The 16,143-nt window shown below is 39.9% G+C and overlaps 1 protein-coding gene across 19 annotated transcripts in view; it reads left to right on the forward strand.

Moving 5' to 3' along the window:
• The window catches only part of myo9bl (myosin IXb-like), a 70,725-nt gene that overhangs the window by 42,059 nt on the left and 12,523 nt on the right, over positions 1–16,143 (forward strand). For 17 of the 19 annotated variants that reach the window (XM_089120493.1, XM_089120507.1, XM_089120497.1 and 14 more), the window contains 16 exons: positions 1,896–1,935; positions 3,180–3,296; positions 3,778–3,858; positions 3,987–4,097; positions 5,174–5,293; positions 5,379–5,528; positions 5,611–5,768; positions 5,853–6,902; positions 6,996–7,059; positions 7,230–7,355; positions 11,833–11,951; positions 13,527–13,633; positions 13,711–13,889; positions 14,676–14,783; positions 15,043–15,213; positions 16,043–16,084. In XM_089120493.1, the coding sequence (XP_088976619.1) occupies positions 1,896–1,935; positions 3,180–3,296; positions 3,778–3,858; positions 3,987–4,097; positions 5,174–5,293; positions 5,379–5,528; positions 5,611–5,768; positions 5,853–6,902; positions 6,996–7,059; positions 7,230–7,355; positions 11,833–11,951; positions 13,527–13,633; positions 13,711–13,889; positions 14,676–14,783; positions 15,043–15,213; positions 16,043–16,084 (2,743 nt within the window). The remainder of the gene's footprint in view (positions 1–1,895; positions 1,936–3,179; positions 3,297–3,777; positions 3,859–3,986; positions 4,098–5,173; positions 5,294–5,378; positions 5,529–5,610; positions 5,769–5,852; positions 6,903–6,995; positions 7,060–7,229; positions 7,356–11,832; positions 11,952–13,526; positions 13,634–13,710; positions 13,890–14,675; positions 14,784–15,042; positions 15,214–16,042; positions 16,085–16,143) is intronic. The other 2 variants (XM_089120504.1, XM_039682347.2) reach the window with 1 other exon arrangement.

The following is a 16,143-nucleotide window of genomic DNA, read 5'->3' on the forward strand; positions in this document are numbered from 1 at the left end:
GAGAGCTGGATCACTCTTTCATAGGCTTCCTAAGGGACTGGCTCTTGACGGCCCATAAAGGCATTAAAGAAAAGGTTTAAATATTCCATGTACTCAATTATAAGTTTATCAAGCGACGAGACTACTTTTTGTGCGAAAAAAACATAAATAACGACTTTATTCAACTATTCCATTACTTCCTTATGGGCGCATGCGCGAGAACTGAGACGAGGACGTTCTTCTTCAACTACTTCTTGTTACCGGCTGCTCACCGCTTAGGAGTTTTACCGCCCCCTACCGTATAAGATGATGTGCTGATATAGCTGGAAGCGCAAAACGTTCTGTTTATAAGCAGAGGAAGATGCGCGCTGTACATACGCTTTTCAATTTGCGTATTTTCCGCACTATAAGGTGCACTTAAAAGCCTTTAATCTTCTCAAAAAACGACAGTGTTCCTTATAATCCGGAGCACCTTATATATGGATCATCATTTTATACGGTAGGTGGCGGTAAAACTCCTAAGCGGTGAGCAGCCGGTAACAAGAAGTAGCATGCGCCCATAAGGAAGTAATGGAATAGTGGAATAAAGTCGTTATTTATGTTTTTTCGCACAAAAAGTAGTCTCGTCACTTGATAAACTTATAATTGAGCCGCTGTAGGCACATGGAATATTTAAACCTTTTCTTTAATGACTTTATGGGCCGTCAAGAGTCAGTCCCTTAGGAAGCCTATGGAAGAGTGATCCAGCTCTCAGATTCAATCAAAAGTATCTTTATTTGTGTTCCGAAGATGAACGAAGGTCTTACGGGGTTGGTACAGCATGGGGGTGAGTAATTTGACTTAATTTTCATTTTTGGGTGAACTAACCCTTGAAACCTTACACGACTTGACTAAGCAAACTGTACTTTTTATGTTATTTATGTAATAAATGGAACCTTATTGAAAAGTGTTACGATTAGTTATTCACCGATTATAAGTCCCGTGAGTTCAGTGTTGGAAGATCAGTTCAGTTGTTTTAACCATTCATTCAAACGAATCGGTTCAAATGAGTCGTAAGTTCGCAAATTAAACGTGTCATCATCGGACGTGTGATTATCCCGGTGGTTGGGACATCCCACATGATGTGTGTCATCAAAGAAAACATTTCATCACTGGATCGTTTATTTGAAGTGTGGTTTATGTCAGATGAATGTGCGGAACGCTTTTCAGAGAAGATAATAAGGCAACGGAGGCCTATTTTAGCACCTATTTTAGGTTCATCACTACAGAGAGAGACAGTTTTAATCACAGATCAAGTAAGGCTTTGGCGGTACAAAAATTCCCTTGGGACAGTTGTGAAAAAATACAACAGGGACAGTTGTGAGTTCACGGTCTGTAGCCTACGTACAATGGGAGCATCGATAAGAGGACTCGTTAACGTCGAGGGCATACAATATTGATGGATTGTAAAACTTAGAACTGGTTCTCGATTCCCATCCCTAATCAAGAGACATCATTCCTCCCAACCATGACGTTCCCATCTCCATTGAATCCATCTTTGCTGCAATGCCATCTACATGCTAGATTGAACCTTTGAGAACACCCTAAATCCATGGATTTCAATCGAAACTGGTTTCAAATCGACAAACTCAAGTGCTGGGATGTGGATCCACACCATTGCATCTTCTTCTTCGTCTACATGTTAGATTTAACATCCAAGAACACTGTGAATCCTTTCATTTCAATGGGGATGTTAGACAACTGATTGCTCAAATATGTAGACCCGGCATATTCCACACCATTGCGTCTTCTTCGTCGAACTTCTCAAGTGTGTTACTCATGTCTCGCAAGCAAATGCATGACTCACTCTACTAACACTTAGTATCCATTCACTTCTTATGTCAACAAACCATCAACCTTCCTCTTCCTCCTTACAGGAAAAGCAAGAACACCAAGACCAAGCAACTCATTCCCAAGGTACACATCGCTTTCTGAATTGATCAAACTGTGCATATTTAAAGGGTTGATGAACTGAGGAATCAAATTTTCCTTGAGCTTTTGACATCTAAGCGGTCATCATATTATAAGAATATCCTGTAAGTTTCAGAACTGAAAACGTCCTTGTTAGTCCAATAAAAGCTTTTATTGACACCAGACTCGGCAAACGACTCGTTTTTCAAAGTGGGGAACTATGATGACAAAGAGGATAAAACACCACCCCCGCACAAGAAAAACGAACGCCTACTTTAACACGGCCGGTTTAGCCCCGCCCACCGATTCGCGCATTACACGCATAGCTAAATAACATAGATGCCTACCAAATTATTTTTAATGGCGTTCCAGCTGATGAGGGTAAAACATCGTCCATCGGTTCGCTTCATTTCACTGAGGATTGTTTTGTAAACAAGAATGGATTTGCAGACCGATTAAGAGTAAAGAACGGTGCTGTGCCGTCTATATTGGATCTGACAGGAATGGTGCAACAAACGGACTCTGGGTCGAACATGTATGGGCGAATCATTCCCGTCGCCATTTTACATCATTGGACGTTTTCCAAACAATTTCCCCCGCGTACATTGACGAGTGAGTCGAAACTCATTATAATATGCAAAACTGTTATCCAACCTTCCAAGTCTTCAGTGCGAGACGCCCAGAAAAACCGAGCGTTTTTGAGCTAGGCTCAAAACAGCCTATTATTTATTCATTTTGAAGTTTTTGAATGCAAAAACCAAGCGAACGTCATAAGTTGACCTCAGACAACAATATAATACAATTTAAAAAGCCAGTTCATGACCCCTTTAAAATAACAGAGTCTGTTTTTGTTCAAAAGTTAAGGTGCTTGCAATTGATTTCTGCTGCTTCGATAACTTCAACCAGACTTAGAGTAACGTCAATGTAACATAAACATCGGTATGCTAGCAGAAAAACATGCATAGACGGCTCTTTTGATAATGCTTTTGGCGATTTGTGTGTGTGGCCATTCAAAAAACCACGTATTGCACCTTTAACCTGTGAGCATTTGCAGCACAGCTGGTATATTCTCATTTCCATCACCGTTTGATTGTTTATGACTTTCCGTTACATGTGCTGTGCAGGGTAAATGTTTTGAAGACTCTGTCTGGAATGAGACTTTCCATGCCGTCATGTTCCCATGGCACTCATGTGGCAAAAGAAAGTCTCTGTGCGAGAGAAACTCACTTTGTTTTTGTGTGTTTGGGCAGAGCCTGTTGGACTCTCGTTCGCTGAAGTTCATCGTGGGCCTCCATGACCGCACCACCAAGTCTTTGCTTCATCTGCACAAGAAGAAACGTCCTCCCAGCATCAGCGCCCAGTTTCAAGTAAAAAACTATTAGATTAGCCTGGCTGTTCGAGCCAAGTTTGGTGGTTCAGCCTAAAAACAAATGCTCTGCTCCAAAACCTAGTGGAGGTCCAAACTGTGCTCGAGCATAAACTAGGGCTGCTAACTCTCACGCATTCGGTGTGAAACTCTCGCAATTGACACTTTTCAAACGCTCTCACACCACACGTCCATTTTCTCACGCAGAGAAAATGGATGTGTGCTTAGCAAGATGCTAATAAACATTTTGTGCTACGTGTTATTGATGTGGCACAATAAAAACAGCTGCTTGTGTAGAGCAGTAGACCGAAAGGAATAACAGAAGTCTCACAATGTTTTGGAGCAGCTTAAAACTCTAGCACTTACATTTCAAATGAAATGCTAAGAACATTAATCTCTATTGAATGTAATGGGCTGAAGGGTTCTTGTGTGGTTCTCTTCTGGTCTTCCACTCAATATTGTGAAATCTCTCCATCTTGTAGACATCTCTTAGTAAACTTTTGGAAACGTTGGGGAAGGCTGAACCATTCTTCATTCGATGCCTCCGCTCCAATGCTGAAAAGGTGCAAATATTATTAAAGTCAATGTGACAATGCAGATTCCTGGTCTGAATTTTGAACTGTTCATCTATGCACATCAGTCTTGAGAAAATCTTTTAAATGAGATCTGTTATTTTATATTTCACATGCAGAGGGAAATGTGTTTTGATGAGGCGCTCATTGTGCAGCAACTGCGGTACACAGGCATGTTGGAAACAGTGCGCATCCGACGGTCAGGTTATGGAGCCAAATACACCTTTCAGGTAACGCATAGATTAGAAAGAACATCCCTAGGAATTAAACTAAGGCCGCGTCCACACTACTGCGTTTTCGTTTAAAAACGGAGACCTTTTGCTATGTTTGCACCTCCCGTCCAGACTAAAACGGAAAAAACGAAGACCTAAAACGGAGAAGTTTAGAAACGCTGCAGCTACGTTTTGCGTTTTGAATCTCCGTAGGGCGTTTTAGTGGAGACGGGACAAAACGTAGGAGTTTAGAAACGATGACGTAGAGACTAGAGCCCGACCGATAAAGGATTTTTGGGTTTTAAAATCCGATATTCCAATATATCGGCCGATATTTTTTTTTTTATTACATATTGTTGGATTTCACACACGTGTAAAAGAAAAGCTAACTTTTCTGCACAAGATGCGTTTGATACTTTTTCTCTATGTCTAAATGTTCACTCCTCGCAAGTATAACTTACATTTTACAATGCAGGGACTGTAACTAGAGATATGCTACTTATAAATACAGTAATAATTACTTTATTTAGGCAGAAAAAGTTCATTGTGGTTTCCAAGCTCATTAATGTTAACGTTAGCGGTCTTCCACTGACGATAGTGGCATTAGCTAGTCTATGATGAGCCATGATTTAGCAATAGATAACATCATACTGCAAATTGTAAAACATACATTTTCAATATAACAGGCCAAGGAGAGATGATTGAAGCGTGTTTCGTCCGTTTTTATTTTATTTTTAAATATTCATTTATCGGCCATTATAACTGCCGATACCGATATTTTGGAAAATGCCTAATATCGGCCGATATATCGGTCTGGCTCTAGTAGAGACTCGCGCTCGGCTCTATGATTGGGTGCCATCAGTCATGACATGATTCGTCAGCCACCGTTTACACTGCCACACGCACGCCCAGTGTTGGTGAATGGTCACGTGATCCGCGTTTTCAGTCGTTTTAATGTGTGCATTTAAAGCGCTGGTGTGGACTGAGTTCGTATTCGTTTTAATTCTCCGTTTTTAAACGAAAACGTAGTAGTGTGGACGCAAGTGTGTAACATGGCTTGACTGAATAAGCAAAGCTCCTTTTCTGCATTGCAGGAGTTTACTGAACAATTTCGTGTATTGCTGCCAAAGAACGCTACGTCCCTGGAGGAAATATCATCTCTACTGCACAAGCTTGGTTTTGACCACACTACCTACCAGATTGGAAGAACCAAAGTAAAAACAAATCTGGGTGCCCTAAAGTGTTTTAAGTGACAATGTCTCTAGTTGTTGACTCCTAACAGTTATGTTGCTTCTACAGGTGTATCTCAAAGAGCTTGAAAGGCAAAAGCTTCAGGACATCCTGCACAAGGATGTCATGCACAAAATAATTTTCTTGCAGCGCTGGTTTAGAGGCAAAATTGAGAGGATGGACTTTATTAGAATGAGAGAGGCGGCCATCGTGATCCAGGTATATCAAGAACTTGTTTCGGTAGTAGACTTGCGGTTGGGCAATCTAGTCATGCCTAATATTTGATTGGCCTTTTCTACAGCGCTCGTGGCGTAGGCTCCGCAAAGAGAAGTTCTACCAAGCCGTGGTTCTGATCCAGACAGCATGGCGGGGTTCCAAACAAAGAGCCGAATATCGAAAAACACGAGCCTCCATCACAAAGATACAGGCACTCGCAAGGGGGCAATCTGCTCGCAAACGGTATAGACGACATGAAATCACCTTAATACAGATTTTTTTGATTATTGAACATGATTCAGTAAGTTTTGGATGTGATCTGGTTAGGTACTACTTCCTAAAGGAAGAGAAAAGGAAGCGAGAGGAAGAGGAAGCTCGGAGGAGAAAAGAGGAGGAGGAGGAAGCAGCTCGACGAGCCAAGGAAGCGGAAGAGGCTCTTAGGCGAGCTAAAGAAGTTGAGGAGGCGGCCAGGCGACTCAAAGAGGAAGAAGAGGCTGCCAGGAAAGCTAAAGAGGAAGAGGAAGCTGCTAGAAGACAGAATGAGGAAAGAGAAGCTCGGCTTGCTTTGGAGGCTGAGCGGCAGGAGAAGACGTCACTACCACAACCAACAGTTCCAACATCAGGAAAGGAGCCTGGTGATGAGAAGACACTAGTCCTGGGGCCCAATACGGATCCTGTGGACGTTGAGATTGAAGGGAAGGGCAAGGCCCATGTTGGTGATGTTTCTGTCCCAAAAAAGCTAAATGATTCTGAGAAGATCCTTCAAGTGGAGGCTGGTCCTCCTATAGAGGTCAAGGAGCAACCGAAGCAAACTGAGACAGAATTGCCCGCACTTCCCAGAGATGAAAGGACACAAGGTAAACCCATGTCTCCCGAAACCCCGACTGGACAGATCCAAAACAGAGCTCCTCAGCTTTCCAAACTGCCAGTATCCAGAAGTCAGGAAAAACGGGAGCTGAGGAGACAACGTGGCCTTGAGCATAGCCAGAGAGAAAGTGAACGGGCGGCTTCGGCCTGGAAAGACGACGCTCCTTCCAAGAGCAAAACTCTAGAGAGTCCAGGAAAAGCTGAAGGCAAGTTGAAGGAGCGGTCTGACAGCAAAGAGTTGGATCAGTACACCTTTGTGGCTTGGAAAGGGGAAAAGAGCAAAAGGGATGCCAAAGATGTCCCACCCGAACTTGTTCGGCCCTCCACCTTACCCTTGGATATCCCTACTTCCGGGCCTGGAAGAAATGGCTACAGCGACCCTGCTCAACCTCCTCTTGCCAAAGAAGAGGCCAACCGGAGAAAGGAACCATCGAGAAGCAACACTCAGCCAGAAAACCTCATCATGGCAGGACCCCGCAGTCTGGAGGAGAGGAACATCAAATCTCTCCAGTATGGCTTCCCATCATCTTCTACCTTTATACCTTTCTTCATCTCCTCTGAGTCTAACAATGTTTTTCCATCTGGTTTTTCAAATTTGACCAGGAATCGCGGGATCTCTATGTCGCTAGATGATGTCTCCAAAATTGGTTCAGGTGGCTCATCACAGGTAGGTGATGAATGATAAACGTGAAGGGATACATTTATTCGAAGTAGTCTCGGTATGCAACCATGAAATCTGCTGTTTTTTTACTCCTGCTGTGGTTACATTGGTGTTTTAGGATTATAAATGAAACAATCAGTTAAATTTGAGAAATTATGCTTCTCTGGCTGATTTAGGGAAAAGCTCGTCCAAGACGCAGGCCTCGGCTCGCCCTTGCACGTATATGTTTGCCCATTAAAAGTGTTGAAATGGAGGATGCAGAGTACTGGACTTTTCCTTTGCCCCCTATGAGTCCATTTGAGGTGTTGTATTGCAGTCTGATATTAGATGCCGTCCAGGGAGATGTGGTGTGCTGGTTGCTGGTGGATTAAGTGCTTGGTATCATGGGAGGGATTTGCAGATATCTTGAACTTTTTTTACACTGAGGGAAAATAAATGGTCCTGAAGACCTTTAGTCTGTTATCAAATAGGTACTGTCAGATTTAAATGAGCGACCTATTGTCAAACTGCCAACACGGTAGAGCTTGCTCTGATTGGAAGAAAACGCATTGCACTGCAGGTTTTATACTGACAGCTCAGTGGGTTTTGCAACTGGGCTTATGGGATAACAGACTAAAACCTCAACTAGCAATGGCAGAAAATTTAGACTTTGGTTTACTTATTGCTTCTATCTTTCCGTATTGTTTGTCTTTCAAAGCTAATAATCCCTTTGTAATTACTCGTTTTGGGATAAATAAAGGGATGCATTTACACTTTAACTTTCGTTAATGCCTGGTTCAGATTTTAAGATTTTAGCCCGATTTTGGTACGATCCGTTTAACGTAGCGTGTCGTGGGGATTCGTAAATGACAACGGTCGTCGGGACGTAAGATTCGATCGTTTTATCTCGTATAGTGTACGCAACCTACGTCGCGTCTGCGAAGCCTCACGACATCACGACGAAAAAACTAGCATGTTTAATTTTTTTAACAGTCGTCCGCGACTGTTCCGTCACATGAATGAGATTGACCAATAGGAGCACAGAAGCTTTTCCGTACACAACTTTCAAAAATGGCGAAACGAAAGAGAGACTATGAACTAAAGACTTTAAAACTAAAAGTAAAAATATTAGGGCTGTCAGTTTAACGCGTTATTAACGGCGTTAACGCAAACCCATTTCAACGGCGTTAATTTTTTTATCGCGCGATTAACGGTCTTTTTGTCCTAGCAAACTTTGTAGTTTTTTCACATGCTTTTGCAATAGGACGCGGCATGTGTCCTGATCCATTTCGGCGTCTCGCGCTCGTCATCCACAAAGCCAGCTCGCAAGCCGAAACGTGTGTTTGCGGCGTGCCTGTTTTGGTCCGTTCTAGCTAGATCCGCTTGCGCTTTGGTCGAAGAAGCAACAAAACGTCCTCGTGCAGCGCAAGCCATTGAAATAAATGGGTTCAGAGCGCAGCGCGAGGACGTTTTGTGCCGCACACACCGCCAAATAGTAAAGTTACGTTTTGAGTGGATGACGAGCGCGAGATGCCGAAATGGATGCCCTTAGAAGATTCTGAATGGGAAGTTTACTTTTAAAAAGTTGCCAAATTGTCCCATTGACAAGACTAAGTGATCTGTGTTTTGTCGTTGTGAACCTAGCGATATGTTTGTGTGAAATTGAACACTATTCCGATGTTATTTTCAATAATAATAAAAAAAACATTTGCACTAAACAAGCCAATCCACTTTCCCATGTTGACAAGAGCATTAAAACGAGAGAAAAATAATGTAACAAAAAGAAATCAAAAGACATTTAGAATAGATAAAAATATGCGATTAATCGCGAGTTAAATATGGCATCAATGCGATTAATCGCGAGTTAAATACAACATTAATGCGATTAATCGCGAGTTAAATATGGCATTAATGCGATTAATCGCGAGTTAAATACAACATTAATGCGATTAATCGCGATTAAATATTTTAATCGTTTGACAGTAGGGTTGCAACGGTATGAGATTTTCACGGTATGATAATCGTCTCAGAAAATATCACGGTTTCACGGTATATGATATTAAAACTATCATTATTATAATCAGCATCAGCTACAATGGCCCTTAAATGAATAAAAACAGATATTGTTTTTGGTTGAACATGGTTTATTGTAACAAAGGTTTTTTCAATAGAGTCTTATGAATTGTATATTTATTTCCTCAGAAATTCTGGGTTGTCTGAAATAACTGATCTGGATTCTGTGATTGAATACAAAATGTATTTTTGAGAATGCAATCAGATAAAATGTAACAACTTTAGTTTGTCTACACAAGAGAAGTTTAATAAATTAAAACATGGACAAAAAAACTATACACAATAGTAATATATTTTAATCATAGGCTAAACCAAACTTTTTTTTCCCAGGTTGTAGGGGAGAGCGGGGCACAACCTAACGCTTTTTGCTTTTGGCTCAATTAATTAAAAAATAATTAGGTTAGATTAATACTTTTTTTTACACAAGCAACATGCACATCTCTGCTACAAATAAACACTTAAAGTTTTTTTCTAGGACCTACCATTTTCGTACAGTTGGACTGAAAGTGACAGAAGTGCAAATGTTACAACTAATTGTAACAGAGAGAGGGGTTAGTTGTAACACTTGTGTGTAACACACATAATTCAGTACTATTTTATTTGTATAGTTTGACATTGTTTGTGCATCTGTATAGACAGATATCCATACATATCCCTCATCCAATCATCCTTCCATTATGGATCAATATCATGGATAGAGACATAGAAAAGGGCTGCATAGCTTTGCAATAAATAATAATAAATAAAATTATAAATATTGTAATTGCAATTAAATTAGATTTGTGTGTGGCAGCTGCATGATGTACAATTATTATTATTATTAATAATAACAGTAATGATAATACAAATTAGCTTAAAATAAAAATTTAAAGGGTTTATTGCATTAATAACAGGCCATATTTTTAATAAATAAACAAGTTATCATTCATAGAACACTAAATTTTAAACATTTTAAATCCCAACATTGTTTGTGAACGTCTAACAAAGTTAAATGTATATTTTAATATTGTATGTAATATTTTAAACCTAGCTAACAGTCGCTAGGAATTGCTGACATGTTTCAAAACGGTGCTATGTTTGAGCCAACAAGACGGTGATTAAGGCAATATAAAGTTAGATTTGGAAACGTATACACCCAACTCAGAAACCGAAAAAAACCTATGATGAAAAAAATTACTTTCATGGTGTCAAAACACTCTTTGTCCAGTATCTTCACGAAATATAATCAAAACTTTCCGCGAATTCGCGGGAGACCGTCTTCTGGCAGCAAGAGAAAAATAGCGGAAAGACAGCCTGCTTGATCCTGACGAACTGTGTAAACGGTCCGTGTTACATTTAACCCCGCGTTAACACCTACTGAACACCTATGAGTTTCAGTCAGTGTATTTGATGATTATTCTTTAAAAAAAATAATTATAAAGTGCAAATTAAGTGTTCTCTGTCTAGATATGTTCATGTGTTCACGTCTTCGTAGTGGCTGAGACAGCTTTAAAAACCATGAGCGTCATGCGTACTTGAGTGTGTAGGCTACTAGATCTACTAGACGAAACGGCGCTGCTCATTCAGAGACACGCTGAAGGGGCTTGCACACCAGTCTTTTTGCGTTGTATATTCACAGACACGCACATCGCGATTTGATTTAGGCTACTGCATAGCTATATTTTGCTTTATTTATCCATCTATCTTTTTAAATCGCACATTTTACGTGGCATCTGTTTTGTAACGCAAAAAGACGCATGTGTGCGTCTTTTTGACAGACCGGGATTCCCTCAGCATGACAGAAATAATATGGCCTTAAGTTATAAAAGTTATGAATAACCTTTATCTTCAAGGAGGGATGGTGTTCCTAAATATGGGAGAACATGTTCGACGTGTTTACTCCTTTTGCAGCCACTCTTCGTCCACATATCTTGCAAACTGGATATCCATCTTCAAGGACAACATCACGATCGTTTTTCGGATATAAGTTACAAAATATTCCCATACTGCAGATTTTATTTATTTTTTTTGGCGGGAGATAGAGATTCGCAGCCTCTGTCTCGGACATTTTGAGCGCTGTACGGATATGGAGTAAGCAGTCAAGCTGAAAGAAGTTGCATGCGGCAGTGCAGGTGAATTCTGTTTTTTTTTTAGTTTTTTTTTTACCGCGGATAAGCAAATGTGCACGATATGATAATCGTACATGTCAATATCGCGATAAACCGTCATACCGGTATACCGTTACAACCCTATTTGACAGCACTAAAATATATATAAGAAAACAATATTTTACCTCAAGTTCTCTTTGGAGGATTGACAGCCCATACTGTCCTCTTCGAGCAATCCAGGATTGCGTTCATTGTCGGGTTTTCTTTCTCTTTTTACGTTTTCCTGAACACAGGACAGCCAATACAACACTCACCATTTCACGCTTCATCCATTGTTTGTTTCCGGAAGTCACTCGCTACTAGTTTCGTCTTCTCTATGACATCACGCGCATACGATGACTGGTCGGGAAGCAACGATATGTGTCTTGTCCACGACACAAGATTTTAGGAGTCAAAATCGCGTAATCTGACAAAACAGACAAAAATAAATCGTGTAATCTGAACCAGGGATAAGGTGTTATCTACACAGGAAGAAGGATCCTTTATAGACTGACCATTATGCCTTAAATGGTTGTTACTGTACACTAGACTGTGTTGTATTCAACTAATACATTTACTGTGCTCATTAATTTTGATGTAGACACAGTACAGCACTGGTGCTGGTCCTGATAGCACAAAGGCCAACACGTTGAAGGAAAAAGTTCACGACAGCCACAGCCTGCAAGAAGTGTCGCCTCTCCAGCCATCGACCCCAGAGAGGTACTGTCCTCTTCCAGTATTAACTACCTTTTATTCTTTTCAAACTGTTGCTTCACCGAGACAAATCAGACTGTAGAAGAGGACAGTTTATTCGAGCGTCCTTTAGATGTACTTGCACTGTGTTATGACCTTCGTTTTGACACATTTCACAATGCGTGAAACTGAGCATAGCGGGAAACTTTTTTTTTTTCTCACATATTTGCATAGACTACATGTTGCTTTTATTTTCACGACTCAACATAAAGAGATAATTGACTCATCCAACCCAAATGTATACTCTTATCAGTAGTAGAACATGGTCACACAGGAAATCTGACTCATTTGAACTCATGGGAAAACAAGGCCACTCGCTCACATCAGTGGTAGTCATGTGTCTGACTCCTGGCATTGGTTATATACTCCTTTATATGGATGCAAGGCATCTCCTATGAGAGAGAGGGAGATTCCTAAAATTCCTTACTTTGTGAGTAGAGAGGTGTGTGATTTCTTGAGTGTTTTCGGGACCTCCCAGCATGTTTTGCTTGGGTGTTTATTAATGGGTGGAGATAAGACACGTCTTTGGTGTGAGAGATCCGGGTTCGAATCCACTGTGAGACACCAATGTGTCCCTAAGCAAGACACTTAAAGGAGTAGTTCACTTTAAAAACACTTTTGCTGATAATTTACTCACCCCGATGTCATCCAAGATGTCCATGTCTTTCTTTCTTCAGTCGAAAAGAAATTAAGGTTTATGATGAAAACATTCAAGGATTTTTCTCCATATAATGGACTTCAATGGGGTCCAAACGGTTCAAGGTCGAAAAGACTGTTTCAGTTTAAACTGCAAACTGTTCAAAGGGCTTTAAACGATTCTAGAAGATGAATAAGGGTCTTATCAAGCGAAACGATCGCTCTTTTAAAAAAAAATAAATAAAAGTTTACGCTCAAATGCTCGCCTTGCTCTGTTCCGTGACGCGTGTTCGTGACTCGTTTATCAAAATGAATGAATCTTTTTTCGTGTCATTTGGTTCATTCAACGAACGAAATGAACGAGTTGACTCGGGAAAAGATTTGTTCGTTTTGATGAATGAGTTCAAATAGGAGAGTCACGAACGCGCATCACAGAACAGAGCAAGGCGAGCATTTGAGCTTATAAAACTTACACTTTGTTATTTATTTATTTATTAAATGAGCGATCGTTTCACTTATTTATCGTCTGGAATCGTTTAAAGCCCTTTGAACAGTTTGCAGTTTGCACTGAAACTGTCTTTTGGACCTTGAACCGTTTGGTCCCCATTGAAGTCCATTATATGGAGAAAAATCCTGGAATGTTTTCATCAAAAACCTTAATTTCTTTTTGACTGAAGAAAGAATGACATGGACATCTTGGATGACATGGGGGTGAGTAAATTATCAGCAAATTTTTTTTTTTTTTTAAAGTGTACTACTTCTTTAACCCCTAGTTGCTCCAGAGGCATGCGACGTCTGACACATATAGCAGTTGTAAGTCGCTTTGGATAAAAGCGTCAGCTAAATAAATAAATGTAAAAAAAACTACTTTATGAAATGGTACATTTTTTTTTGTTTGTTTCATAGGACAACAGGGTTTTTCAGAAAGATCCTGAAGAAGCGTCCGCATAAAGAAGCTCAGACCCCAGAAGATGGAGACCTGAGCGTGGCTTCCTTTTTGGATCAAAGAGAAGGTTCATACTGCGAAGATAACACAATGATTCGTTTAGATTGAATTGAATTCATTCATTCTATTGTTCTTTTTTCATAGCCACTTCTCCATCACGCTCACAAAATTCAAAGACTCATCCGGGACGGCTAGGTCGGACGCCCAGCATCATGATCAGTCACTCGACGACTCGGGCCTCAGAGCAGTGGAACGCCTCGCTAAACCGTGTGATCACCAACACCAATGAGCTACGCAACCTCGATGAGTTTCTAGGCAATCAGGTATGAAGAATTTATATGACTGCAAGATGTTTGATAGTTGATTGTAGAGTTATTATAGTCCTTGAAGGAGTAGTTCACTTTTAAAAAAAACTTTTGCTGATAATTTACTCACCCCCATGTCATCCAAGATGCCCACGTCTTTCTTTCTTCAGTTGAAAAGAAATTAAGGTTTTTGATGAAAACATTCCATATAATGGATTTAAATGGGGTCCAAACGGTTCAAGGTCCAAATGAGAGTTTCAGTGCAGCTTCAAAGGGCTTTAAACAATACCAGACGATGAATAAGGGTCTTATCTAGCGAAACGAGCGCTCATTTCAAAAAAACATTTTTTTAAAAAAGTTTTATAAGCTCAAATGCTCGCCTTGCTCTGTTCTGTGACGCGCGTTCGTGACTCTCCTGTTCGAACTCGTTCATCAAAATGAACAAATGTTTTTCGAGTCATGACTCATAGATAAGTCCCTTATTCATCGTCTGGAATCGTTTAAAGCCCTTTGAAGATGCACTGTAACTCTCATTTGGACCTTGAACCGTTTGGTCCCCATTGAAGTCCATTATATGGAGAAAAATCCTGGAATGTTTTCATCAAAAACCTTAATTTCTTTTCGACTGAAGAAAGAAAGACATGGACATCTTGGATGACATGAGGGAGAGGAAATTATCAGCAAACGTTTTTTAAAAGTGAACTACTCCTTTGAAGTGTAAAAAGAAAAAAACTGTTTATAATATTTACAATTTCTGACAGATTTGCATCCATTCAGACTTGTTCTTTCCCTCTTGCGGTTTAGGTGAATGACCTGCGCTCACGGGGAAAACAGCTTTCAGGAACGGAGCACATCTTCATTACAGCCACTGTGCAGTTTAGAGAAAACATCAAGGGGATGTACTCAATCTCGGTGAGTAGAGCTAATACCACCAACACACCCCAAAACTGCAGCAGACCACATACTCCAGATCCCATCAGTCCATTTGCTCGGTCAATCATTATTATTGTTCATTAGATCGAAAGATATGCATGTCTTGATGATATTTTCATTGATAGAGGGACATCTTAGCAACCAGAAAGCAAAGCCCTGGAAATTGCCCACATCTAACTTGTGTTCAGAATACTTAAACATCTAGTTATTGATTTCTTCTTCCTTCACGCATCCACAGAAATCGCAAATCGGGTATAAGGCTTTGATGAACTGCTACCAGAATAAAGTGATCAGTCTGGCTGGAGATAAGCAGAAGGGTGAGGTACCGCTGGTGGTCAATCTCTTCCAGTCAGTTCTGGACGGCTTCATCAGAGCCGAAATCAAAAAAGAAGAGGCCGAACCAGCCAAGGTGAAAGTTCATGTACTTTCATTATACGATTTAACCCCTTAAGTGTCACCCTTTTTGAATATAGATGAAAATGCACATTTAGAACTTAAAATGGTTGTAATTCAAGAATGCTTTGGAATATAGACGTAAAAATGGTCTCGTTTTAAAGAAGACATTTGGCAAATTTTTTTAGAAGTGAAATAAATTAAGAATGTGAAACAGAGGAAAAGTTATAGAAGTTTGAGTTTATGAAAATGTACAATATAAAAAATTGAATTATTCATGTTTTATATAAAATATATATTTTCAAAACTGCTAGAAAATCTGAATAAGTTGTGTTTCAAATTTTAGGTTGATATCTCAAAAAAATGAGCTTTCAGTGAGATTTTGTTTGGGCGCAGTACCAAACTTTTCCACTAGGGCACAACCAGACTCCATTACTGCCCATATAAGGGCGCCTCCATTTCCATATGAAATAATAATTATTATAATTATAAAATAATTGAATGGAGGCTTTCTTTTGAACTCTTGGCATGAAAACAAACAGGTTTCTACCCTTCCTTCATGATTTTTCATGTTCATCACAATTTCAAAATAAAGGTCTAAACACGCTTTAGAGTATGAAAATATTCTTGTTGCAAATTGATAAATTACGGCTCCTCTGTAATATATTTTGAAAATCAAAGCTTTCAAATGATATATAGTTTGTCAAGATTAGTTTAGGTTTAGTATAGGATAATACTGTTTTAAAAATGTAATGGTGTTAAATAAGGGGTTAAATAAGTTATTAATGTTGATAACTAGAATACATGCTAACTTTTTATCTTACCTTGGGAAAAATTTGTCCTAGCCCCCCAAAAGTCGTAAGATGAGAAGGAAGAAGTCTAAAAGCGTAAGTATTTCTATCATCCTACCATCCATTCTCACAGTCTGACTCTGCAATGTGAATAA

Source organism: Pimephales promelas, chromosome 2, assembly GCF_988280905.1.
Source record: "Pimephales promelas chromosome 2, fPimPro1.hap1.1, whole genome shotgun sequence".
Lineage (NCBI taxonomy): Eukaryota > Metazoa > Chordata > Actinopteri > Cypriniformes > Leuciscidae > Pimephales > Pimephales promelas.